Here is a 22,248-nt window from a genome sequence, read left to right as displayed (position 1 = left end):
AGATTCTTCCTTCTTTATGCCAGTGATATACAATTCTAGTTACTTAATACCCCTGCCCAGAAGAATCTTCAATTTACTTACCGTTTCCCCATCTCATAACTCACCTTCCAAGTATAAAAAAACCCTGATCTTTTATCTGTCTAGCCTCATAGTTTTTTTCTCCCATTAGGTTCCTTAAGTTTCTGTATCCTTCAGCTGAACTGGATCAGTCATTATTTCCTAATCACATAGGGTTTTTATTGCCACTGTGTCTACCCATGTTGTGCTCTTCACTCTCTTTACTTGTCCATTTCCTACCCATGTATAGCAGTCTGGGTCAGGAAATAGATACCACACATATGTAAAATGGGAAGTTTAATATAAAGGATTATTAATATATTAAAAAGAGTGACTATAAGATACAAGGGCACTATGTAGTACCCTAGGGCTGAGGAAGAGAACCCAAGGAAGTTCAAACTCAGAAGAGATGTTGGAGGAGGTGTTGTATTAAATACCTAAGAATACATCCAGTTTAATGTGTACAAGGCCCTACACAGAAAAATATAAAATAGAATTGGAATAAAAGTTCTTAATAAATAAAAGGATATAACTTATTATTCCAGTATATAACATATATTGGAATAATCAGTATGGCAAAGATGTCAGCTGCTCCCCAAATCTCCATTATCACAGAGCAGGAAGTAAAGAGTAGATTTGGAACTGAGCAGCAATAAATTGATAATTCTGGGGTGATAATTGAGGTCACCCACACACATACCCTAAGGTGTCGCTCTGTGTTCTCTGTATCCTCTGTCACTGCATTTTTCATGCAGTTTTATAATTGTTCCTGTGCTGTTTATTTCACTTAGATTGTGAACTCCTTGAGGGCAAATACTGTCACTTCTATATCCATATTTGCAAGACCTAGCTCAGTGCCTGGCACATAACACATACTTAATAAATGTTGTTTAATAAATGAATAAATGAAGGTGCTTCGCAAAAATCATTCAACGAAATTGAAATTTATTATTATCATTTTCCAGCATTCTAGTAGAAGAGGAAGTACGGTAATTCTTTTCAAAATGCCTATTATCTATTTAAAATATAAAAGGTGCTTAATTTTCTTTTTGATTAATAGGGTTTGCTGACTCTACTTGTTTACCTCTTCTTTCTTCAGGCAGCTTCCTGGCTTCTGCCTGCATTGCTTGACTCAATCTCAGTTCCCACTGAGATTATCAAATGACCTCTTGGTTGCCAATGTCAGTACACATTTTTCAGTTCTTACTTCCATCTTACTTGAATTTGGCATTACTTCTGAGGCTTGTAGCCACATCCACTTTTCCCCCTTGGTTTCTGTGACCGACTTTCTCCTGCTCTTCTGTTCCTCTCACCTCTCTGTCTTCTCTGTGGGCTCCTCTTTCTCTGTCCGTTGACTCGTGTTCTATCACTTCAGTCCTCTTCTTATTCTACATGCTCCCTTTGGACCGACATCCATGATTTCATCTATCTCCTACATCTTGATGCTTCCCAACTCTCCAACCCAGACCTGTTCTCACTCTGCAGATACATCTTCTAACTGCTGCTGGCCATCTCCACAGGGAGTGTGCTCCCAGGGTACCATTCTCATGGGTTTGGTGTGATTGGTGCCCCCTTGAATGCATCTTCTCCATATGTATGTCTTGCAGATACTTCAAATTCACCAAGGCTAAAATGGATCTTGTTCTTTAACTTCCTATCTCACCGTTAATGCACATCTCAGATTTTTCTGTTTTTGCCATTATTCCCCATTTACCTTATCACCCTAAATCTGTCATACTTTATTCTCCAATTCTTGAGTTTCTTCCCTTTCTGTAGTCCATGTATGCATTTCAGTCAACCTCCCCATCTCTATGACACAGAAACACCATCATGTCACTTTTCCTTTTACAATTCTTTTCTGGTTTCCCATTACTTAACTGAGGATGAAATTCAAGCCCTAAGTGTGATTTATGAGGCCCCGTTATTAGTTGTCCCATGTCTACCTCTTTTGCCTCCTGTCTTGCCCTTTCCCTCATTATTCCAAATGGTCCCCATATAAATTCCATATAAATGACACATGGGTCTTAGCACGTCCCACATTTGGTTATGACTGTGCCTTTGCACATGCACACAAACTATCTGGTAAACTCCTGTTCCTTCTTCTAAGTGCCTCGCTAAAGTGTAGTCATTCCCCATCATCATGGATTCTTTGATGAACCTTGTTTTGTTTCCATTGTGCATTATAAATAACATTTGTCTCAGGACAATGTAATTGTTTTTGCCTTTCTCTTCACTAGTGTAAACTCCTTATAAGTAGGGGCTTATATTTTCATCTCTTTATTCCCAGAGTTTAGCACTGTGCCTGGTACTTAGTAAGTATTCAGTAAATTTCATTTCAATAAAATTGAAAAAGGAATGAATTCCCACTTTTTCTAATATAAATATTTTTATTTATAAGAAAATAAAGAGTAGAATGTGGTGTGTCATATTTAGTAGATATATAAAAAATACTGAAATGATCATTGCTTAATGTTCATTGAACTACTAGTTTTATATAATTACTAGGGAACTAAGTATAGCTAGCAGTATTAAACATAGATGATATTGTTATGTGAACCATTATAAAATTTTGGCATGTTTTGCAGATCAAGGATCTGGATTTTGTGTAACTGGTAAAATTGAAGCTGGTTATATCCAAACTGGTGACCGACTACTAGCAATGCCTCCTAATGAAACTTGTACTGCAAAAGGTATTCCTCTGCAAGATTCTTTTGTTAAATAACCCTTAGGTTGAGACAGCAGATTTTTAAAAGTAGTTAGTTATTAACTCCAGAGTAAATAACCTCTTACTGAAATTGTAACTGACTGTCAAAGTGATACTAACTGTTGAAGATAAAAATGTGAAAACATTAAACGATTTTTTTCTGTTGTGACTATGTGTGTATAAATGTACATATAACATTCTAACTGTGGTAGCTTTTTTTTTTTTTTTTTGACATTGATTCGAGAAGCCTGGCTAGGATTGAACCAGATGTATAGACACCTGTCAGATACATTTAAAATAGTATTCAGTAGTAGAAATTAAGACTGACCCCATCCTGACACTAAATAGTCAATGGCAAAGCAGAGTGCTACAGTCTGTTGTTTTGAAATGTGTATTTCAGAATTACTATAAGTTAACAACCTAGATCATGTTTATACCAAAAGAAATTTTTTACAGGAAGACTTAAGAAAATAAGATGCAAATGGAGAGAATCCTAAGTTGAAAAGAAATTGAGCTAGTTTTAAGTGCCACAATTACTGCTTTTGCATGTGTATGACCTTTCATAATAGCTTATAACTGTTTCTATCTTCTGATCATTTGACCTTACATGTATACATGTTCTTCTTTTTTGAATTCTGCTTCAAAGTTTATAATTCTGTACTTACCTTATTCTAGCTTCCAACTAAACTTCTGACCTCAACATAAAACTGAAGATCTGTTTTATACTATAAAGTAAACTTGCAAACAAAAGGTCTGTGGAAAATGATTCTTTTTTAAAAAGTATATATTATTTTTATCTAACAAAATTTTCTTGATCTCTAAGCAAGTAAAAAGAAAAAGTTTAAATGGAAATAACTTTGGCTTTCATTCACTTATTCATCTTTAAATTTAGGTTAAATTATCTCTGCTGTTGTTTCTTAAAGTGATCAAGAGCTGCAATACTATTGAAATACTAATTTCTTTATATGTTAAAGACCTTTTTGAGAATAGGAATTTTTTTAAAAATATAATCAGACATGAATTAAAGCCATGATCCTAAACCATGGTCATAAACCTTACAGATTGGCTCCTTTGTGAGCTCCAAAATCATAATTTGGTCACCTCTGAAAGTTCCACGTTCTTTCCCTCTTTCTTTCCTGTCCCTACCCTACCAGAAAAACTCCAACACTTATCTTTAACCCAGTGGTTCTTAAAGTGAAGCCATATGAGAACCACTGCTTCACTCCTTGAGAGCCACCCTTCTAACCCAACTTGGAGATTCTCAGTCCTCAATTTCTCACCCTACTGCTTTTGCTTGATTTACTTGATTGTTTAATACACGCTTCTATCTGAACACTTTAGGTGCTACTGTGGCTCACTAACCAGTAGTGTCCTAAAAAAGAGAACTGACTAAATCTGCTACCAACAAATGGAAATTCTAAATTACATTTTCACTTTATTAACATATAAGTTCATAGAGTGTTAAAAAAGAACTTTTCTCCAACGAAGAAAGTCCTTAAGAAGATAAATATCACATGTAGGACAGTGTAACATGTTTGGGGGAAGGAAGTCAGATTATATATTATCTTCAGAAAATTTTATATTGTTAATTGAACTTCTAGTATGAAAGCTCTTATATCCTAAGCTAAAGACAATCTCTAGTCTATGTAAGTAGCTAGCTCCTGACTTCAATTCCACATTTCATACCAAAACTCAGATATGGTCATTTTAAATTTACGTGTAAAAACTAAATTTAATTAGTTGGAAATTTGACAAACATTTTAAAATATCATAATTGTTAACATTTTTAGAGTCAGGAACTTCTTTGATACCTTGATGAAAGTTATGGCCCCTCTTCTCAGATTAATGCAGATGTGCACCTACATGAAACTTTGAATAAAACTTTAGGTTGTTTCAGAGCCCTTAAAGTTCTCCTTGAACTCCCAAAGAGTCTCAGAGAAACTCACTTGATTATGCTACATGGAAAAAATAAGTATTTTCAGGAAGAGATGGGTGAATTGTAATTTACTAAAACATGTCAATCAAGAACTGTTCCCCAGTGTTTGGTCTACATACTGTCTTCATCATAAGACTCAAGTTCCTATAGAAAGGAGCTTACCCCACAGAGTCAGAAAATATGAGAAACTTTATAAAAGCCTTTATTCAAATACCTGAGTTTTATTGCTCTTTGCAATTATACTGTAGGATTTTCCCTAGGTAATAAAGGTAGCAATAGCTGGGATCATTTTTAAATTAAATTTTCTTACACTATTAATCTCCTTGTCATAAAACTATTTATCATTGTGCATCTGTCTCTCTGGGAAGCAGTTCTTTTGAGCCAGGAATAATGAAGGGGCCTGCCGAGGGTACCATCTGACTGAGTACTGATGCCCTGTGGGTTACTCAGAGATTGTTTACGTGGTTGTCTAATTAGAGCAAAGCTTAAATACTACTAGATATCTTCCCCAGTCTCATCTATTATGTTTTGAAAATAACTGGGACTGAACTATTATGCCTGTATCCATTAATATAAGAGAAGTATTAGAATGGGGCCTATTTAATGAATATATACCAGTCATGTAAATGAGTTTAAAAAATCTTGATTAAATAAGTAGAAATCAGCCTTTTATGGACAAATACAGGTCACTTTATGTTTAGGGTGGTGGTCCAGAAGAGTCAAGTCTTGAGGAAGTGTGTTTTCCTCAATGCTTACAGTTAACACTTCTCAATCTCAATCCATTCATATTGAAAATGATGAGTAGTGACTGATGAGGCACAAATCAGCCAAACTCCCTTGGTTGTTATGGTTTGATATTGAGGTGTTTCACTGTATGCTTTGGTTCTTACTCATTTCCAGGAATCACGCTGCATGATGAACCTGTCGACTGGGCGGCAGCAGGCGATCATGTTAGTCTTACGTTGGTTGGGATGGACGTCATCAAAATCAAGTGAGTGAGAAAATGAGTTTAAGCGACCATTGTTTTGGATATAGGACCTCAAAACGCGTAACATTTGCAATTCACCAGCTCAAATGAAAGAATGAGTGTTAATTCTGAATCTCATTTGGCCAAAAATAGGCACTTGTGGAAGAATGATAAGCAGAACCTACTAAAATTTAAATTAATACACGTCAACGTGTGTACCTGACATGTTCTTTGAGGGAAAACTGTAATGTATGAAAATGACATAAGGTTAATAATGGTATAAAGCCATGCTTTAACCCAAAAGGGACTATTTAGAAAAAGTCCCTAATTTACTGGATTGTTTTACCTTGTTAATGGTTTTAAAGGTTTCCTATTGGATGGGTATTTAATTATCCCCCCAACTACCTGTTCTCCTTTTTTGTTTTTGTTTTGTTGTTGTTACAGTGTTGGCTGCATATTTTGTGGACCCAAAGAACCCATTAAGATTTGCACTCGTTTCAGAGCCCGAATCCTCATCTTTAATATTGAAATTCCTATCACTAAAGGATTTCCTGTAAGTTTCAAAATGTTTGTTACTGTTTTCATAAATTCAGTATAACTTTATCCTAAAAAGTAGTAACTCTCTTTATAAGTGATGATGCTATTGTTATTTTCAACTAACATTTGTATTACTCTCATCCAGAAAAACATGAAATTGGAATTTGAAAATCATCTTTATTTTGTTGTTTTTAATTTTGATCCTTAAGTCTGGGGATGTTTTTTTCAAAAAGGCATTGAGAGGAAATTTCATAATCAATAGGATACAAACTGATGATAATAAAAAAATCGTTTAGGGAAAATGGTAGGTACTTTTTTGCTGAGTTCCAAATGTTACTATGTTACTTCTTAGACTGGGTCTTTCTGTTTGTTTGTTTGTTAGGTTTTTTTTAAAATAAGCTTATTTGTAGTTTTTCTGATTATAAAAGTAATACATTGTTTATGGAAAATTTTGGAAAACACACAAAAAATAAAAATGATAAGAAAATTCTGGGACTTCCCTGGGACGCAGCAGTTAATAATCCGCCTGCCAATGCAGGGACACGGGTTTGAGCCCTGGTCCGGGAAGATCCCACATGCCACGGAGCAACTAAGTCCGTGCGCCACAACTACTGAGCCTGCGCTCTAGAGCCCTCGAGCCACAACTGCTGAAGCCCGTGCACCCTAGACCCCGTGCTCTGCAACAAGAGAAGCCACCGCAATGAGAATCCCATGCACCGCAATGAAGAGTAGCCCCCATTCTCCACAAGTAGAGAAAGCCCACGCACAGCAAAAGACCTAACACAGCCAAAAATAAATAAATAAATAAATTTTAAAGATCATATTTAACATCTTATTAAAAAAAAGAATCTTCTATAATTGTGTAACCTATAATTATCTGTTCTTTACATTTCAGAGTATTTTTTTGTGTACATTGGTATCTATGGGTATATTTTGGGGATGCTTGACCTAGGTAAACTTTAATTACGCTGAAGCTGTGAGGTTGGTTTGCAGATTATCATTGACTAGCACCATTTGAACATACACATTTATGGGAAGAGGGGGATTTTATACTATGTTACTTATCCAGAAAAGATACTACTTGTGAATAGCATGAATTCTTTGTTTTATGTGTAAATTTTTTTTCAGCTATTTGGGGCCATACTCTGTTTATAGGTTGGTACCTTGCTTTTGCCATTTAACTAATGGACATTTTCCCCATTAGACTTATTTTTCTTTTCTTGATCAGCTTATTATATAGTACAAGCTCTGCATGAGAATCAAAAATGTTTCTTGGTGGAATTAAATGGCTTGCCTTTAAATATATAAACAGATCATTTTCTCCATTTGATGCATCTTTGAAATAAAAGTAAGACAGTAATTGACCTTTAAACTTTATTTAAATTAGTGATAGTATTTTAAAGATTGGGAATAAATTTATTTAGCTCATTTAAATTTATTTTATACCTCTGCACCTTTATTTGCGATAACCATGTGCTTTGCTTATAATTCTTTGTAATTATTTCTATGTAAACTTGATCCTATAAAATTATATTTATAAAATAGTGTTTAAGTATTTTAGTTTTATAATTATATTCCATTTCTCCCATATGCTAAAAAGGGGGAGGGGCAAAAGCTTCTGTCCAGAAAAACAGTTATTGTTGCAAATACTTCTTTTAAATATTTAAAAATCATGTGTTGATAAGCAAGAAATTGCTATGAATGAATGGCACGCATTCTTAGAAAGCAGTATTTCCAATGGAGAGAAGCTGAAGAGGTTGGTTACTGTGTTTTTACTCATGCGGCAATAATTTTTGCCAATGGAGAGGTAGAGAGGTCAGGAGGTTGGTAGTTACTTTGAATAGTAATACTGTCTTCCTGTGTACTGTAGTTTCTTTTATGAATTAAAAGTTTTTCAGTGCTGCTTTATAAGATTTTACTTGCTTATGTTGATTCACGAATACCAGGATGAAATTTGTTTCAGAAAAATATGATCACGTTTTGTCATTTAATCCACTCTCTGTGAGAAGAAACTTTCACAATTTTAAAAAATTTAACCAAGAAGAGGCTTCCTAAGCAATTAAATTTCACTATTTAGGGACTAGTTCTTTAATACATAAATATTTTTGTTTCCCTTAGTTTATAAGGTAAACTGTCTGTATATTTAAGAAGAAAAAAAAAGAAGAATGCGTTAGACTTCAACTAAATTCATGTTGATTATGATTTATTGTGATAAAATATTTATAACAGAAAATTTACCATTTTAAACATTTTAAAGTGTACCGTTCAGTGGCCTTAAGTACATTCACCTTGTGCAACCATCACCACCTCCCACCTCCAGAACTTTTTCCTTATCCCAAACTCTGTACCCATTAAACAATAACTCTCTCAATCACGCTTTCCCCCATCCTCTGGTAACCACAGTTCTACTTTGTTTCTCTATGAATTTGCCTATTCTACATCCCTCATATAAGTGAATCATACAATATTTGTCCTTTTGTGTCTGACTTATTTCACTTAACATAATGTTTTTGAGGTTCATCCATGTTATAACATGTATCAGAATTTCATTTCTTTTTAAAACTGAATAATATTCCATTGTAAATATTTACCACATTTTATTTATCCATTCATCCATTGATGGATGTTTGGGTTGTTTCTGTCTTTCGGCAGATGTAAATGATGCTTCTGTGAACACTGGCATACAAGTAGCTGTTTGAACCCCTGCTTTCAAAATTCTTCCGGGTATATATCTCGGAGTAGAATTGCTTGATTGTATGGTAATTCTGTGTTTAACTTTTGAGGAACCACTAAACTGTTTTCCACAGCAGCTGCACCATTTTTACATTCTCACCAGCAGTACACAAGTGTTCTAATTTCTCCTCTTCCTTGTTATTTTCCTTTCTTGTGTGTGGGGGTGTTGGAGGGGGTGATTTTTTGTTTGTTTGTTTATAATAGGCATACTGATGAGTGTGAGGGATGTATCATTGTGGTTTTGATTTGCATTTCCCTAGTGGCTAGTGATGTTGAGCATCTTTTCATTTCTTTATGTATTTTGGGTTTTAATTCCTTATCAGTGTATGATTTGCAAATATCTTCTTCCATGCTGTGGGTTTGTCTTTTTACTCTTAAGTATCCTTTGATGTACAAAAGTTTTACATTTTGATGAAGTCCAGCTTATCTACATTTTCTTTTGTTGCCTTTACTTTTGGTGTCATATCCAAGAAGTCATTGCCAGATTCAACATTAAGAAGATTTCCCACTCTGTTTTCTTCTAAGAGTTTCATAGTTTTAGTCCTTTTGTTTAGGTCTTTGATCCATTTTGAGTTAATTTTTGTATATGGTGTAAGATTCTTTTGCATGTAGATATCTAATTTTCCCAGCACCATTTGTTGAAAAGACTGTTCTCTCCCTATTGAGTGGTCTTGGCACCCTTGTTGCTGCTTAACCTATTTGATATTAATATCCTTACATATAAAACATGAACAGTAATAGCTAATATATAAGGCCATCAGTTAACTTCAGGTTTACCATGTGTTAGGCACCACTTTAAAATAACATTATCTGGTTTTCCTCATTTAGTGACGAGAGACCTGATGCTGGGGATATTGGGGGGGAAATGGTTATTACAGGATTTGTCCCAGATCACACAGCTAGAATATGTAAAGTTAGGATTTGAACTCAGGTCTGCCTGACTTCAAAGCCTGTCTAAACTCCCATATAATATTTTACTCTCATTATCCAGCAATTAATACAATTCGTTACTGCTGAATATCATGCGATTCCCCTTCTCTCATTTTTATGGTGAAACAATTCACATTTGTTGAACATTTCCTGTACCAGACACTGTCTCTGCTGTTACTTAGTTCTCATCATAATCCTGTAAGGAAGGTTATGTAATTTACTCAAGTTTACACAGTAGGTGGTGGAGGAGAAATTAGAACTGCTTCCTATGACCTTTTCCCCTAGTGAGTTAAGGGACAACCTGATTGGAGTGGTGGGACTTAGGGGAAGCAGCTGGAGATCCTGCAACTCCAGGCGGTAGTGCTGAGGCTAACGTGATTCGGTGTGAGTGCCAGAGTAAAAGGCCAGAGATGCTACAGCGAACAGCTTTGTAGTGTTACAATTTTTTGTTTTAGGTGCTGTTACACTACCAAACTGTCAGTGAACCTGCCGTTGTTAAACGATTGATTAGCGTCTTAAACAAAAGCACTGGTGAAGTCACGAAGAAAAAGCCTAAGTAAGTGTTTTAATGCATAAATAATAAACATAATTTAAGCACATTCCTTATAGATTAATTCATTTGTATAATATTTCTCTTTGCGATAAGTGAAGTCTGTTTTTACTTGTTCTATAAATCATTTTTTTAAAGGACTAGATGAAAACACAAAAACAAATATTTAAGCTCCTGTTTACGTAGGAGTGCTAGATATAATTTCAGTTATATATGATGGTGATGGGTGTGAATTGTAAATAAAAATGTAAATATAAGTTTATACGTAAGTATCAAGCCCTAGATACTGATGATGTAAAAATGAAGGCATTTAAAAAATCAGTCCTACATTTTTGAAGATGAATTTGATTTATGCCTAGCCACTTGTCCCAAATTCCAGTTGATTGTTCTTCTTAACTTTCTTGTCACCCCATCATGGGAATCATGCACTATGCTAAGAATACCTCAGGAAGAGAGTGAACTGAACACTGGTTTTTCCCACCTGGAAAGTACGTTTGTTTTCTGCTTGAAATTCACCTGGTGCCTAGGCTGAGGTGGTCACCACACGTTGGTCCCCTCTGCTTACCATTAATATCTAGGTCTACGTGTGGACAGTTCCCCCTTGGCTGGGATAGGCACGGGATTTTTCAGAGGAGGTGCTTCCTGAGAATCTTGAGTTTCTTACTCTAATTCAACTAAATGTTGACCACAGTTTGGTTTGGCTGCTTCAGCTTTGGGGTTTTCCTCACTTCAGCCCTATGGGGAATCCCACCCAAAATCCCCTTTTTTTTCAGTCCTGGGGTGTTCCTCCTCATTTGCACCTGTGTAAGAGGCCAAGGTGGTTAGAGGGTTAATTTAGGATTGGCTGCACAAAGAAGAAAGAATCTTCACACTGTTCTAAACCCATGCCTGTTTCTCCGTTAGTTAGAAAAAAGAGGCTACTTCATCTCTCTTTTAAAGATAGTTCTTTATTTTTAACCTGAGTCTTTAGCTTCTAGCATGAGTGTCTGCCATAATGTATTGAGAAATGTGATAGAACTTATGGCTGATGTTTCTTGAGGACCACTGTTTTCTGGGCTCTGTCATAAGTGCTTTCACATGGTTTACATTCTCAGCAACCATATGAAGCAGGTACTATTATGTTTCCCATGTTTCATATGAGGAAGCTGAGGCTTAGAGAGATTGTACAACATGTTTGAGATCACAAAGCTAGCAAGTGGCAGGCCCAGGATTCTAATCTAGTTAGTTGGGTCACATAAATTGTTTTGGCAGGAGCCGGGCAGTTTAACTTGGAAAATTCTCAATCTGACATTGTCTCATCAGATGTAATCCTGAGTTTTACCATCCCTGCTCCTGCTGCAGAGTCTAGCTCAATGATGTTAATTCTAGGTTTTAATATATTTCTCATGCTAGTTTTTCCTGTCACCGTATTTGTAGCTTTGTCCTTTTATTTTGCACCAACACCATCTGGCCTTTCCCCTTTGTTTCCATTCCTGGCACATTGTAGACTCATTTGCTTTATATGGGATGGAATCAAACTTTCTAGAACGAAACTTAATGCAATTATGAATATATTAGATGTTCTCCTTCCTAAGGAATGGGACCTTAAGCTGAAATTGCCCAAAACCAATATTTAGAATTTTGGGAATACTTTTTTAAGAAACCTTGGCTTATTCTATCTGTCTGTCCCTGGATTAATCTTTCAGAAGGGGAGTTTATGAATGCTGTTCTCTATCCTTCTAGAACACATCAAAATTGAATTAGAGAACATTTCAGAATGTCCCCTTTGGGTTCTCCCTCTCTCAGTAAGTCTGGTGGTGCCCATGCACAAGGATTCTTGGTTGTTTTGCTTGTTTGTGTGAAGCTGTTTGCAATCAGGCCCATGCCTCATCTCCCTTCCTTTCCTACAAACATCATACTGTGGAAGAATCTTACATGATTTTATCCTGAACGTCTGTTAAAGAACCACTCTTCCTATGTGAGAAAAGAGAGAGGAGGGAGGGAGAGAGAGATCTAGGGTAGTGTGTTGGCACTAGGAGATTATCCTCTTTAAAGATAACTTTTTAACACATAATCTACCAATTAGGATTTTACTAGGGAAGACATAGGACATTGCATTCCTTTCTTAAAATGCAACTGCATCACTTTCTTTAATTTCATGAGGGAATGAAAGGGAAGACTTTGGTGAGGGGTCTTGAGTATTTTAGATTATAGTGTCCTTCAAAGGATAGAGTTCTATTTGGAGGATTGTTTACAAAATACACACACACACACACACACACACACACACACACACACTCATACACACACGAACTAGCTAATATTTCTTAAATCTAGAATTACTCCTCTCATTTCTTTCAACTAACCCCCCCAAATTCAAAGGCATATATTTTCATTTTAAGAAAATCCCTTTTTACTTTTTAAGTTTTTGAAAAACTAAGTTGATGTGTAGATGGAATGTGAAATATTTTTCAGGTTTTAATTACATTTCTTTACCTTTATTAGATTTCCATTTTATTTTTCGTGATAGATTGTTGACCAAAGGCCAGAATGCATTGGTGGAGCTACAGACACAAAGACCGGTGGCTCTTGAGCTGTACAAAGACTTTAAAGAGCTGGGGAGATTCATGCTGCGCTACAGTGGTTCTACCATAGCTGCTGGTGTAGTCACTGAGGTATTTTAAAGTGACTGATTATGTATCCATGGTTATTATGTCTTTTTCTACTTTCTTGTTAAAATTTTACTTATTTATTTTATTTTTTGGCCACGTTGGGTCTTCGTTGCTGCTCACAGGCTTTCTCTAGTTGTGGCGAGCTGGGGCTACTCTTTGTTGTGGTGCGCGGGCTTCTCATCGCAGTGGCTTCTCTTGTTGCGGAGCACAGGCTGTATGTGCATGGGCTTCAGTAGTTGTGGCATGTGGGCTCAGTAATTGTGGCTCGCGGACTCTAGAGTGCAGGCTCAGTAGTTGTGGCTCACAGGCTTAGTTGCTCCACGGCATGTGCGATCTTCCTGGACCAGGGATCGAACCCGTGTCCTCTGCCTTGGTAGGAGGATTCTTAACCACTGTGCCACCAGGGAAGCCCTCTTTTTCTACTTTTTAAGAATGATTACTGAGATTTTATGGCTTAAGGGGTGTGTAGTTATATTAGAACATTTTAAAATTTTATTAAAGATTAAAAGAATGATGGGAAGAAAATGTTTCATCTTAGATCTTCTCATAACGAGACTTCCAAACTGTCTTCTCCACCAGTATATTGCTCAAAATTAAAGTAAATCCATTGAAAAATACATCTGTATGCAGTCCAAATCATGAGAATAGACTTTAATAAGAGTCAAATGAATTGAGGGTAGTGGTTTTGTTTAACAAAGTGCCCTCATTACATTTTTTTTTAAATAACTGGTTCTCAGTTCATTCATTCAGAAAGTTCAGTTAATATATCAGTAATGTTTCTGAAACATTAATATATAATGTAAGGTACAGTTGAGTTTTGGAGAAAATAGCCAGAAATGAACCAGAATTTCAGTGATTTAAATTTTCTTCCACACTATCATGGTTAATATAGATCTTATGAATACATGCATGCCTTATTTTATTGCACTTCACAGATACTGCATTCTATAGAATGAAGGTTTGTGGCAACCTTGCATTGAGCAAGTCTCTAGGCACCATTTTCCCAACAGCATTTGCTCACTTCATGGCTCTGTTTCACACTTTGGTAATTCTTGGAGTATTTCAGACTTTTACATTATTATTGTATTTGTTATGGCGATCTGTGATCAGTAATCTTTGATGTTACTCCTACAAAAAGGTTATGACTCACTGAAGGCTTAGATGATGGTTAGCCTTTTTTAGCAATAAAGTATTTTTAAGTTAAGGTATGTACATTGTTTTCTTAGACATAATGTTATTGCACTCTTAATAGACTATAGTATAGTGTAAACATAACTTTTCTATGCACTGGGAAACCAAAAAATTCCTATGACTTGCTTTATTGCGATTCTCACTTTATCGAGGTGGCCTGGAATGGAACCCACAATATCTCTGAGGTATGCATGTATTTTTAAAAGGGGCTTCATTACTTCATATGCTTGTTTTCTGCATAAAAATTACTCAGTTAATTTAACTGGATAGATACTTTGGACATAGGGCTTTAGGTTGCATCAAAATTCAGTTATATGTGTACCATGTAAAAGGCTCTGGAGTTAAACTTAAGTCTAAGTTTGAGTTACTGCTCCACTAATTCCTAGTTGCAGAAAAACAACATTTGTCCTGTAATTTATCCATCTATGAAAATGGGGTAATAGGATCTACCTTCTGGAGTTGTGAAATGAAATTATGTGCATAAAGCACTTGGCACAGTGATTGCATTTAGAAAGCATTCAGTAAATGTTACCTAATATCAGCAGCAGCAGCATCACATTTAACTGTCAAAACATTCTTTATAAAAGAGCATTCTAAAAACAAGATGCAGTCTCTTGTGGAAAATAATGGAGAGATTATAGAAAATCTCAAATAACAAGACTAGGGAAGGAAAAAAGTTGCAGGAAAAACAAAGAAGTTTCACCTGATGTAATGATAACTCCACTGCCGTTTTTTCCTTTTGTTGTTGTTCATATAATGTGATTGGTTAAGTTATAGCAAATGCTTTTTTTTTCTTTTACAGATAAAAGGCTGATGGGTCAGAATTTCTACCATGTTTCTAAACACAATGAGATAGTTAACCTCTGTGTTTTGAAAGAATCCAGTTATTCAGTTAAAGCAACAATGTGCAATTGATATTTTTTTTTAATGAGAGAGAAAATTCAAGCTATAATCAGCTGTAAAGAAGTATCATTCATCACTCCTACAAAAATTTTAAGTTGCCAATTGGCAAAGAAAGGCTAATATTGCACTTTCATTTGAAAAACTAGCTTTTCCTTTGAAATGTTAGTAATGGATTTACCTTGCTGTGACTTACGGAAGTTACCAGAAATGTGTTAGAAGACATTGAATCATCATGACGTGAACTCTACTTCCAGCCAAACCACAAAATGTTTACAGTTTTCTCTTTTGATTTCAACTTACAACACACATTTTTAAGGAAGAATAACTAAAATGGGTTATTGAGGTAGTTAATATTTGACCTGAGCAGTTTTTTAGTTAACTGTAAGAAAAGATTTGTTGAAGGTTAATAGAGGTATTTTGTGTTGAGCAGTGAGTGTTCTTCCTTCAACGAACAACCATTTGGAACTGCTTAGTTTGCAGTTATTGGAAATTGTTCCTTTGGTAACCAAGATATTATTTAAGGTGAAAAGCCAGCTAATAAAATGCCTTAGTTTGAGCATAACAACAAAATGTGTTGTGTTTCTTCGATGTTTATGAGATTCTAAGTAGGACTTGGGTTTTATGGGATCTTTTTCACCTGAGGGTTTCCCCACTCTTTCACGTGAATTCTTGCTTTTTGTCCTAATAGCAGATCAAATTTAATCTCATCCATTTCTAACCATAACTTAATTTTATTTTTCCCATTCTCACTTTTATAATTACATGTATGATGACTTTATCTCGTATTCCTTGTAGACTGTAAGTCCCCTATGAGTAAGAGTCATGTTTTTCTTTAAAGTTTCAACAAACTCCAAGGTGTATTTAGTTAACCGGTATTTGTTGAGCTCCCTCCTGGGTACCATTGCTTTCGAGTGGATTTTGTCCTCAGCTGAGGCTGGGACTGTGTTCTGATGGACCATATGATACAATTTTTTAAAAATTAATTAATTTATTTATTTTTGGCTGTGTTGGGTCTTCGTTTCTGTGCGAGGGCTTTCTCTAGTTGCAACAAGCGGGGGCCACTCTTCATCGCGGTGTGCGGGCCTCTCACTGTCGCGGCCTCTCGTTGCGGAGCACAGGCTCCAGATGCGCAGGCTCAGTAGTTGTGGCTCACCGGCCCAGTTGCTCCGCGGCATGTGGGATCTTCCCAGACCAGGGCTCGAACCCGTGTCCCCTGCAATGGCAGGCAGATTCTCAACCACTGCGCCACCAGGGAAGCCCCGATACAATTTTCTTATATTGGGAAATGGTGTGATTTATATATTGATGGCTTACCATATTCAACAGCATTTCTTCTTAATTGAAGAATAACATCCATATGGTAAAGTGTACAGAACATGAATGTGCTGCTTGGTGGACAATCACAAGGTGAACACATTTCTTTACTAAAAAGTATATGTGTAGCTGTCACTTGAGAGTACTTGCTAAGGCAAAAAAGTGTTTTATTTATATTAGTCAGAAATTTAACAGATACAACTGACAGAAACCTAATTTAAAGTGACTTAAGCAAAAAAGGAAGACCTGCGGTAGCCCTGACTTCCAGCTGGTCTTGCTTGAGTCACAGTGTCAGGCAAGGACTAATCTGTACTCTGCCTTCTCCAGTGTTGGTTTTGCACTTAGACTCCATACGGAACCCCCTGCGATTCCACACTTAGATCCTCAGATTCTCCATCAAGGGCAAGGACAGGCTAAAAGAACATGTCTTTTCCAGAAGTCCTAGAAACATCTCACCATGGACTATAACTGAGTTTAATTTCTTTCCTTGGGGCATCCTTTAGATGGGATGTGAATATCGCCCAAAGTGCATAGCTGAGAATTAAGGAAGGGTTGGAAGGAAATTCAGGATGCTATGAAGAAGGGGAAATGGATTGGGAGTGGGGGGAGGGGGTGGGATGCAAAAACAAGAAACATCCACTCTGTATAGCATACAAGGTCATGATAGCTTTAAGAATTTTAAATATAAATTTAGCGTAAAACAAATAGCAGCAATAGTAAAAATGAGTTTATTTCTTCCTTCCTAAATTGTGATACAGTGATCTTTTTATTTACATTATGTTTACAATTGATTGTTGTTGAGGGCTGGTAATATTAAGAGAACCCACTGTGGGAGGTTGGGGTTAAGTGACAAGATGTACGGCGAGCGCGCCCAAGCTTGGCTTTGGTCTGAAATCCTCCCCCTGACACTTACCATACTACATAGTACATCCATTTTGGGTCACTGTGCTTCAGGTACTTCTTGTCTCTGCCTCTTCCTGTTTATGGTCACGCTGTTTCTTTACACGAGTGGCTTTGTCCTCTTACTGTGACTCTTCATGGGTCTCCACTGGATCAGTTGCCTCTGTGGTAACCTGGCTTAAAAAAATTTCAGATCCATGTTTGGACTTGTTAGTGTTTTTCCACGTTCGTTATTTATGACAATATTTGAATTTTAGAAACTCAAATATTGGTTTAAAAAATTTCTGGGCATAGTTTTTTTTCTCCCATAAATATGAAGATCAGTAATAATTTTAACTATTGTTAAAATATAATCATTCCCTCTAGAAAATTTGGAAAATCCAGAAAAGTAAAGAATAAAACTCACCCATAGTAATATTGCCTAAATATCAATATTACTGCTGCTAACATGTTGATGTATTTCTTTTCTGTCTCTAGGGCATATTTTTTTCTTGGAGTTGTGATCATTAGTCAAGCTCTTTTCATTTTATAATGTAATCAAGATTTTTTGATAGAAATATTAGTAGCTTTTTAAAAATGATGTAAAAATATAAAATTAGAAACCTAGATATATTGGAATTAGGATTATACAGCTAATTTTTTTTTTTTTTTTTCCCGGTACACGGGCCTCTCACTGTTGTGGCCTCTCCCGTTGCGGAGCACAGGCTCCGGACGCGCAGGCCCAGCGGCCACGGCTCACGGGCCCAGCCGCTCCGCGGCACGTGGGATCTTCCCGGACCGGGGCACGAACCCGTGTCCCCTGCATCGCCAGGCCGACTCTCAACCACTGCGCCACCAGGGAAGCCCTATACAGCTAATTTTTTTAAAAGCTTCTAGATAAGAAGGCTCAATAAAAACTCCTGGGTCTTTATTTTTCAACTTCCCTCTAAAATAGTCACAGAAATATGTAAATAGGAAAACATTCCTTCCTTCATCCCTAATGCGAGTCTGCCATATCCATGCACAGAGGGAGCTCAGGAACGCAGGTCGTCATGGAGCTGATAGTTCAGCCAGGGGCCGTTCTCAGCACTACAAACTACAAATGAGAATTAACAGTGTGAAAGCATTTAGGAGGAATGCACCCTAAAGACAACATTAGAAGGGGGGGGCTAGGTGAGGAGGGGGGACCATTAATACTGAAATAAAAATGTAATGCTTCTATAAAAGAGTCTCTTGAGTTAAACTAATTCAACCCGTAAGCCACAATCTCCTACCAATTCAGAATTAGTGGAGGGAGGGGGGGCAGGTTTTGCATTGGCAAAATCATCCAACAGGGCAGCTTTTAGCCTTCAAGGTAGCAACATCAAGATCCCACCAACAGTAAAAACCATTCTTTAGAACCCACCCACCTCCAGTAAGAGGAACCACATCAGTGAGAATCTTAACAGTGGGGCACAAGGCAGCAGAACCACACATTGACATGAGGTATGGGTACAAGTGGCAAGATGAGGAGAGCCCAGCAATAACCCTAACTGAAGACACCTAAAGTCCTTCTTAGCTTTAGAATCTTGCCAGCAGAGCAAAAGTAGAACGGATCAAGTAATTGACAACCTGGTTCTTTGAAAATGCCAAAGATATTCAAGATTTTTAAAAGGAAAAAAATGAACACATTAGGGGTGAGATGAATCATGTAACTATATGTGATAATGATTAATTAGAACACTGTGGAACACTGGGTTCTGCTCCTGTGTACCAGCTCATTGCTGTTTTCTCAGGGAGCCCCTGGCCTCTGACTAGTGTGCAGGAAAATGGGTTACTATGTGCTTCAGTGGGACCTTGTCTCTCTCCTTGGAATATTTTCGTGGGTGCAATTTTATATTGGCTTGTATGTTTAATTAATGTTTTCTCCTTCCGCTGAAATGTAAGTCCCAAGAGGAAAGAGACCTTTTCTGTTTTGCTTCTGACTCTTTTTCAGCAATTGGTGTAGTCCGTCACACCTGCAGTTGTTAAATGAGTGAAAGAATTAACACTGGTGGTGACATTATGGAGGATTTTCATTTCTTTACATCTGTATTGTCAGAAAATTACAAGCTTTTATTTCTATTATAATGCTGTGTGTGAAGGGGCTGTTTTTTAAAGTGAAGGAAAGAGAAAACTTGTTAGAAGCAAACTTTAAAACTGCTTCTGTCTGTCCTCTTGTCTGGTGGACCTCAGCTCTAATTTGGAGTCTTTCTTGAGCTGAGGTGACCCTCTTGATCCTGGAAGATTCAAATGTGCCTGCATTTCAGAAAGGGAGCCAGCAATCAACTGGCTGCTAAGGCTTCCAGCTCTCAGGTGGGCTATGAGATGGTGGGAGTAATTGACACATTGGTACTTTCCAATACTGGGCTTGGGTATATTTCTTTTTATTTAAAGATGGTTAAGAAGTAAGAGGCTTGTGGCAAAATCGGTAGTACCTGAGCACATGCAAGCTTTCTTTCAGGTGTATTGCAGGAAACAAAAGTTTTCTTTCAATAACTGTTGCATGGTGTCTGTGAGATGTAAGGGGATATTGCTGAGCTGAGAAAAGAATCGGAACAGGTGAGAAGAGACTTACATGGAAGCCTAAATCATAATAGCAAAATTTAAACATTCACTGAAGCCTGTAAAATAGATAACAATTGCAGAAGAGTTGATGATATAGAGGTTGTCCTTGAAAACCACCCCTAGAATGCAGATAGGTGAAAATGATGAACAGGAAGACCCCAAGATTGCACTATATCTTATGTAAAACATCACAAGGGAATTTCAACGAGATTAAGCCAATCTTGGAAACAAACTCCCCCAAAAATCATCTTCAAAGAAACAAAAAATTAGCTTTAGTCTTTTCTGCAGCGCTAAATTCCAAAAGACAAAGGGACACAGGAGCTAAACATGTAAAACTCAAAGTTAGAGGGACTGTAACTCACAAGTTCATCACTCATATGACGTTATTTATAGGTGGGGTAAGAGTCTCAAAAGATGTCCTTCTGGGAGAGGGTGAAGGGATTGGGGAGGCAGGATTTTAAATATCCAGATCATGAAGAGGTAGTTGAACACTTTAAGATTGGGGACATCATGGTAGAAAATTCTTTAGCAAGCATATGTTGATGCCCGTCATTTGTTGATGTCATCAGTCAAAGACCACCAGGACAAACCTGTAGTCCAAATTATTGTTTTTGATGCTTGTTGCAGCCGGAGAGACCGCTGTGGAGTCTAGGTGCTTCTCATAAGAAGGTGTGAAGAATTGAGCACATGTAGGTAATGAGGAGGGAGGGCTCAGGGGAGCAGGGGGTATCTTCTGGACTGGGCTCTGTCAGAAAGTGGGAATAATTCTGCAGTTGGGTATCAATTTTCATCTAGGAGGTAGGAGAAATGGAACGCAGTAAAGCAGCAGCAGTCATGCATATTGACCACAAGAGGGCGATGTTAAGTCATTTTCATGGTTTGCACGGTGTCTTTTGGTCTGTGCTCAGGTGTGACGACAGTATCTCACTTCATCAGGAGCACAGAATAACCTTGTCTGATGTCAGAGATTTAGGAATTGTCAGTGATCAGTAGGAGAACACCATGGCCTAGCTGTGAGTGCCAGGCCAGCTTTTAGCTTTCAGAAGATCCCTTTTCTCTCTCACATTGAAACCACTTAAATATGTATTAGTAAATTAATGGTGAAATAAATGTGGCAGCACTATTTACAATAGCCAAGACATGGAAACAACCTAAATGTCCATTGACAGGTGAATGGATAAAGAAGATGTGATACGTATACACAATGAAATATTACTTAGCCACAAAAAGAATGAAATAATGCCATTTGCAGCAACAGGGATGGACCTAGAGATTATCATACTGAGTGAAGTAAGTCAGACAAAGACAAGTATCATACGATATCGCTTATATGTGGAATCTAAAAAAAATGATACAAGTGAACTTATTTACAAAACAGAAACAGACTCACAAAGGAAACAAACTTAGGGTAACCAAAGGGGAAGGGGAGAGGGATAAATTGGGAATTTGGATTAACAGATACACGCTACTATATATAAAATAGATAAGCAACAAGGTCCTACTGTATAGCACAGGGAACCCTACTCAATATCTTATAATAACCTATAAGGGAAGAGAATCTGAAAAAGAGTGTGTGTGTGTGTGTGTGTGTGTGTGTGTGTGTGTGTATAATTTTGCTGTACACCTGAAACTAACACAACATTGTAAATCGACTATACCTCAATTTTAAAAAAAAACAAAACACCTTTTCCAGTCTTCTTTGTCTCTCACATTCCCTGATGCACTGTGACGCGGAGCATCCTTTCACACACTCATGAGCCCACTGTGCTCCCTTTGCTATGAGTTGCTTTTTCATATCCTTTGCTTACCTTTCTCTGGTTCTTCATTTCTCTTACCAATTTGTAGAACTTCTTATATACATCATGGACATGAGTCCTGGGTGTGTTACATACATTGTATATAGTTTGGGCTGATACCGTCATCTTCATGGCGCATCTGGGAAGATGTGGGCTGCGGTGGTGACAGCCCTGGTTTTAGGATGGACAGTTCAGCGACAAGGCAGCCAAGGCAGAGAGAAATTGGTGCGTGTTGGAAAGAGAAAGTCTGCCTTCAGCCACCTCTGAGGGTGAGGGCAGTGATGCACTGAGGAAAAAGCACATGAGTTGGAGACAAAAGGACCCTTACCAACTACGCAGTTTTGGACAAACTCACCTCTCCGAGGACAAAAGAGGGGAAGTAATGACCTTGACTTTCTATAGGATTGTTGTGTGGAATAAATGAGTAAATTCATGTAAAGACCTGCCTCAGGGCCTGGCACTTAGTCAATGTTCGAGCAGTGAATAGTTTATAGTGGGAATCCAATAAAATGAT

At 37.1% G+C, this 22,248-nt stretch overlaps 1 protein-coding gene across 3 annotated transcripts in view; it reads left to right on the top strand.

The window, feature by feature from the left end:
• Positions 1-15,729, top strand: part of HBS1L (HBS1 like translational GTPase) — an 81,031-nt gene extending 65,302 nt beyond the window's left edge. For 2 of the 3 annotated variants that reach the window (XM_059083799.2, XM_059083800.2), the window contains exons 13-18: positions 2,643-2,747; positions 5,598-5,688; positions 6,109-6,217; positions 10,320-10,420; positions 12,924-13,068; positions 15,059-15,729. In XM_059083799.2, the coding sequence (XP_058939782.1) occupies positions 2,643-2,747; positions 5,598-5,688; positions 6,109-6,217; positions 10,320-10,420; positions 12,924-13,068; positions 15,059-15,070 (563 nt within the window). In that variant the 3' untranslated portion in view covers positions 15,071-15,729. The remainder of the gene's footprint in view (positions 1-2,642; positions 2,748-5,597; positions 5,689-6,108; positions 6,218-10,319; positions 10,421-12,923; positions 13,069-15,058) is intronic. The other variant, XM_059083804.2, reaches the window with a different exon arrangement.
• The last annotated feature ends 6,519 nt before the right edge of the window (positions 15,730-22,248 follow it).

The sequence above is a fragment of the Kogia breviceps genome, chromosome 13, assembly GCF_026419965.1.
Source record: "Kogia breviceps isolate mKogBre1 chromosome 13, mKogBre1 haplotype 1, whole genome shotgun sequence".
Taxonomy (NCBI): Eukaryota; Metazoa; Chordata; class Mammalia; order Artiodactyla; family Physeteridae; genus Kogia; species Kogia breviceps.
This window is presented reverse-complemented; position numbering and strand designations above follow the sequence as displayed.